Source organism: Montipora capricornis, chromosome 12, assembly GCF_036669925.1.
Source record: "Montipora capricornis isolate CH-2021 chromosome 12, ASM3666992v2, whole genome shotgun sequence".
Classification (NCBI taxonomy): Eukaryota; Metazoa; Cnidaria; class Anthozoa; order Scleractinia; family Acroporidae; genus Montipora; species Montipora capricornis.
Genome location: NC_090894.1, coordinates 35,401,438 through 35,407,437, shown reverse-complemented (window position 1 = coordinate 35,407,437; position 6,000 = coordinate 35,401,438). Strand labels below are relative to the sequence as shown.

Here is a 6,000-nt window from a genome sequence, read left to right as displayed (position 1 = left end):
ACTGAAATGTGACGCGCGTGTTGACATGCAATGGTTTAACAGTAAAGGTCAGTAAATTTGAAGCTTTTCAGAGATTTCCTGTCCGGTGTTAGATGCCAATTCCGGCATTTTGTTTTTCCGAACTTTTTTTCCGAGCCGAAATGTCCTTGATGTTGTTTACCCTGGTAAAATGTTGTTTGAACATAGAAATTTGGTGCGCTTGTCTTTACATCTTACTACAAGCCTGCGAATACAGCCGTTGTCTTGACACCTCTCGGGCCGGGAGCGGCTGTGTTCGCAGACTAGTCTTTACAGTGTGCGTGTTTATATTATTTAGTATCTGTTTCGTATCTTCAACAGTACTAATCCAGAAATTCTGTTTAGTGACTGTTCATTAGATTGGTGTGCGACAATTTTGAACTTTATAAGATTTATGACAATAATTTTTGACAATACATTTCTTGACCGCTTTGTTTTTAGAGGGGTTTTTTTTTACGCAAAGTTTATTTCAAAAATTTTTAAAATTATGGCAAAGCTCAGGATTTATGACTTTAAAGCTGTGTTTAAAAACCCTTTTAAATATTTCGATTCACGGTGCTTGTGGGTCTCAGCCGAGAACAACCCCGACATCAATCAATCAATCATTTGGCAGCCATAATTATGTCACCTCGTGCAATTCGATTTGATGCGCTATTTTGCCAAGTGAGGTGGAATTTGATTGTCGGATTGTCTGTGGTTTCAATCACATACAAAACTTGCACATTATCATAACGGGAACAAATAAGTGTTCATTCATTCCGTCAATTTGGTTGCTTAGCTTCTTTTTTGAACAACATAGAGACGAAGAAAATGTCCAAATAATAACACTGCTTTACTCGAGCAGCTCGAGGACCGATTTTCTACCATATATCGCATTTCTCATCGACATGAATAGACTGTTCACAGCCGCTCTATTTTTTCAAAAAGAACGCGTGCGAGCAAAAACACAGTGAGCGAAGCAAGAGGGTGGGGTGCCTCACGTTTTGCGCCTGAGGCGATCCAGTTCTCTCATGATTCATTCACCGCGTTCACCGATGAAGGAAAAGTACAAAAAAATAGCGGACAGTGAACAGTCTACAACATCGAATACCGCACGAGTGTTGGAAAAAATGTCAAAATAAATCAATTAGAGGGTATACCAGAATCTCATATCCTGGAACGATGAAAATGTCCAAAGGTGATCCACTGCCATTATCAGATCAGTACCACGCGTAGCTGGGAGTTAAACTAGGTGAAAACTTGGATACAAACGAACCTTTGATAATGAATTGGTGCTATGAATTCAAATTTAAAACAAACAAGCAGGTTTTTTAACTATCGATTTGTTGCATTTCAGATTTCCTTCCAGCAGGTAACAACACCTGGGGAGCAAGTGCCAAGGGCATTTTTTTGTTTGCTTGTGTAGTTCTCCCTCCTTTCGCTGACATACGAGAAATTAAAAGAAATGTCAAATTTATAAAAAAATTATCATATTCTGGCTCAAACCATGCTATTGAGGTCTGCGACACGAATCAGACACAAATGATTCCGTCTAGTGTACTTTTTTATCTGGTTTAATGCTCGTGCTTGAATACCAAAGTTGAGATGGTCTTTCATTTTCGTTCTCGTATTCCTTCTTTAACTAAATGTGTTCGGTTCATACAATGACAATTATTGCAAGTTAGCTGATTTAGCTTGCTTCAAAGCATTTTTTGAATGATTCGTTCATTTCCGTTTTCTGAACATCCTCAGCTTGAGACTGTAATAATCGAATTGCTTAATTATTTTGTGCTTGTCGCCATGGTTGAAGACATGGCTCATGTGAGCAGTGCTGGCATTGGTGTTTCTGACCCATACTCCGATGACAAACAAAATAATTATGGCCTTTAATTAGTTGTAAGAGTTTTCTAAAAATATCAACAAGAAAGATTAAAAGAACTTTCGAAGTCGTTTCGACGCAATAAAAGTATCCTACATTCAAAACTGAAGTGAAACTAATTATTCGACAATTATTGTGTGCTTGTTGCCATGGTTGCAGAATACCGCTCATGTGAGCAGTGCTTGCATTGGTTTTTGTGACTCATACTCTGATGAGAAACAATAATTATGACTGTTAGTTGTAAGAGTTTTCTAAAACATCAACAATAAAAATGAGAATTGTTCTCGGATTCGGTTCGACACGATGAAAGTAGCCCGCATTCAAAAGTCAAGTGAAACAAAGTATTCAGTTATTGTGTCCTTGTCGCTATGGTTGCATAATACTCAATGGCCGTCGTTTTGTTTCAGTTTTTCGGACACAACACAATAACTAACAGATGAAGAGCATTTCTGGAGTCTGTTTGTCACGATCAACCTTGAATCACAACAGTTGCCACAACTGATTAATCGTGCTTCTAAACATTTCGACAAACGTTCCTTCGGAACCATCCAGTAATCGTCCGAACCTAGCCTTAGAGCGGCACAAAAGAAATTGCCCTTGTAACCACGGCTCTGATTGCAAACAAACCATGTCAGTGCCACATAAGTGCATGCATCGGTGTACAGTTTTCTGGCTTTTCTAATTTCAGCTCTTTCAAACAACTTAGAAACGGAAATATTTTCACGAAGCCCTTCGTAAACTTTTACTAAGTTAACAGATTAGTTTACACTGAACTCTTAATTGCTTTCAGATTCACAATCATGTGACAGAAGAACACGGCTTGGAGAGACCGAGCAGCGTGGTAAGCCCTTATTATCTAAAACCATGCCATACAGACTAAGTATTTTAATGTCGTCTACTTTAACTTTGGTGAGCAAAATAAAGCAAGTAAAATGCATCAACAGTTTTGAATATTGAGGAGGTTAAATATCATTTTTCACAACCAAAGCTGACTTCCATAAAATTCTCTTCAACTTGATAAATGTCTTGACTGAAATAAAAGTTTTGTTTGTAATACGTACCTTAAGGCGAACTAAAATGATTAATTAGATGTAACCGTTGTTCAGTCTTGTTGTTCTTTGAAAATGCTTATTGCGAGTAGATTGTTCGAATAAATAAAAGCTGGAGCTGACTTTGATTTCGATATTTTTGAAATTTTTGGTTTCGGTATTTAATTGTAAACAGATGGCACTCACGCCACAAGTTGTGGAGGACTGGATTAAGGAAAATGTTTGTGCTGATAAGGACAAGTCTACCTCAAAGAAGGACATTTGGTCATTCATTTCTGTCCAAGAGCAGGTTTCATTGCGAGGTGTGCATGCCGTTTCAGAAGTGGGCCATGGAAAACGGGAAATCGCATGCACGTTTAAGATGTCGGAAATATACTTGCAGGTACAGCGTCCCTTCAGTTTTCGGGCCTCGTTCAAGTTGAAGAACACGCTGTTTCTGAGTGTCATAAACAGGCGGTTGATTTTTTCCAGACACAAGGCACTACAACTGTAAAGCAGCAAACCTCGAAGCAATCTAGTGAGAAAAGAAAGTCAACTAGCCAGCAGTCCATAAGTAAATTTTTCTGCTCTTTAAAAGAAAAGAGACCTCTGGACCATCTCCAGCAACCTAAACTAGAAAAAGTCAAGTGCCATTATCTTTGGGATCTGGAGGTCGTTAAACACTTCAAAGATGGCCGCCAAATTAGACGCTGTACAGCGAAAGGTTTATTTCTTAAGCAGATTACTTCTGGAGAACGAGATTGTTTCAAAACAGTGAAAGGACATGAAAGCTGCCGGGATTATAAAGGTTGGTGTGCGAGGCATCCTATCGACGCAAAAGAACTAATTTCAAAGGCAAACAAAAGTTGCAAATCAGTTTACACCCCAATGAACTTCACCATATTTAGATCGATGGGGGTATGAAAAGTGTCGATCCTCCTTGTACTGGTCAGGCAGTGTCCTATGGGGAACATCCATACACCTGTGTCAATTGTGCCAAACAGCTCAGGGAATTAAATGACACCTTGAGGCACAGAGAGAAAGGAAGCTTTGGAGGAACACAATTCAAGGCTTTAACCAGCGTTATGCCAGGTCGCTTGAAATGGAAAGTGCGCTTAAGATGGAAAAAGATCGAAGAAAAGAAGCTGAACGAAACAGTGACAGTGACAGAATGGGAAAGAAGTTTGATGGATTCATGCTTGAGCTGCGACGAGGAGAAACTAATTGTCGACCTAATTCGTCTCTTTAAAATGGGCGTGTCCAAGACGAAACCAGTTCAGATGATGATAATTCGAAACTTAACAGCAAAGTTAAGGAAAGGAAACAACAACCATTATGTAGAATTGGTGAAGGACATTAGCAGTCTTCTTAGAAATAACTTGGCACAACCAACTATTCGCTATTAGCCGATATGTTTGGATTGGCAGGTAATACTACTGCATCAAATCGCGGAAAAGAAGAACGGCTAGACCCCGGAATTAATGAAAAAGTGCTCAACAATGCAGAAAGACACTACAAAGGGTTTCCAGTAAACGAAGCAAGCGATGGGGCAAGAAGCTTGAGGTATCTTCACCCACGTTTGACAAACTCTGGAGACGTTGCTCGGCTAGGAAAACCTTGGAACCCAGACATCGAAAGCTGGATAGAGGGTCATTACGATTCCACGCAGAGATGCATCAAAAGATGACGAGGATGATTATGATGCTTTAAAGCGTCTTATAAACAATCTGATTGATCAACATCAAGTGTGATTCATAATTTTACAGGGACCATCGGTAAACCCTCACTGATCTATTGTTTGTGGCCACCTGTTGACAAAGGATACACAGCGAGCCATTTGATGAAGTATTGGGAGAAACTGAGAAGACAATGTTACTATACTGTAGCAGGGGAGGTTCGGGAAAATCCATTCAGTCTTCTCACCTGCTCTACTGATTCAGCTGGATTCTCACTTTCAGCCGCAAATAAATTGATGAGGCCAACTAAGGAAGAGGTACAGCATGGTGTCGTGTTTCTTGGGTTGGGTGTGGAAGGTGAACGATATCTTGCACCCTACTACTGGTCATTTCCTTCAATAGCCTGTCTTGACTACGACCACAGAGGGCGATTGTTCTTAAAGAATCTTAAGTATGAGACAAGGGAGTTAACATTCTGGGAAAAGAATGGAAAGGTACATGACTGGCAACAATTGTTCATCTCCACGACCTGAAACATCGCTGCCAGAACTTAGGATTGGACTGCGGCTTTAACGGTACTGACCTCCTTCTCGTCTTTTTCTGCGACCAGAATTCTGATGCTTGTGAGAGGCTTTTCACTCCACGAACAGCTGATCTCCTTGATGAACATATCCCAGGATCAGAAGCCACCAGTTTATACATCAGAACAGTATGCCAACTTCTAGATCCATTCAGAAAGGTGGACTTTGGTAGCCCCGCTGCAATTCAAGAGTCTGTGTCCAGTGCAATAACAGTTCTTTGTTTGTGGAAAGGCATATTGGAAATAAAGAAGATGCCGTTACACTCCAAACGAGGTGCCAAGTCGGACCCAACCAAGCATGGTAAATTCTTGACAAATGGATGCTACACCACTGCAGAGATATTATATTCTGCTGCCACGCTGTATCAACTTGCCATGTTCCTTCACTTCAAGCATCTTGGTATTTTTGGCAGTTCCCTTTTTAACACTGGTACAAAGTCAACCGAAAGAATAATCAGGATTAAGCTCTTTTACCATGACATAGAAAGCTGTATCTTGAACAATGGCTGGTCTAGTAATCTTTTCAAGCTAGAAAGAGGGGTTAGGCAAGGCTGCCCGCTGTCACCTTACTTGTTTATTCTATGTGCAAAAGTTCTTGCTGATGCGATAAGGAAACACAATAATATTAAAGGCATATTTGTTGACGGACAGGAAATTAAAATCAGTCTATATGCAGACGATACAACTCTTATTTTAGGTGGATGTAGGGCATCCTTCCAAAATTCACTGCATATATTAGAGTTTTTTAGAGCGATATCCGGCCTCTCACTAAATTATAAAAAGACAGAAGTGCTGTGGATTGGCGCAAATGCAGGAAGTGAAGAAAAACTGTGCCCTGAG

The 6,000-nt window shown here is 40.0% G+C and overlaps 1 protein-coding gene across 1 annotated transcript in view; it reads left to right on the top strand.

Moving 5' to 3' along the window:
* LOC138026759 (uncharacterized) overlaps positions 1-6,000 on the top strand; it is a 31,089-nt gene that overhangs the window by 11,503 nt on the left and 13,586 nt on the right. The window contains exon 3 of the mRNA XM_068874211.1: positions 2,667-2,717. Coding sequence (XP_068730312.1) covers positions 2,667-2,717 — 51 coding nt within the window. The remainder of the gene's footprint in view (positions 1-2,666; positions 2,718-6,000) is intronic.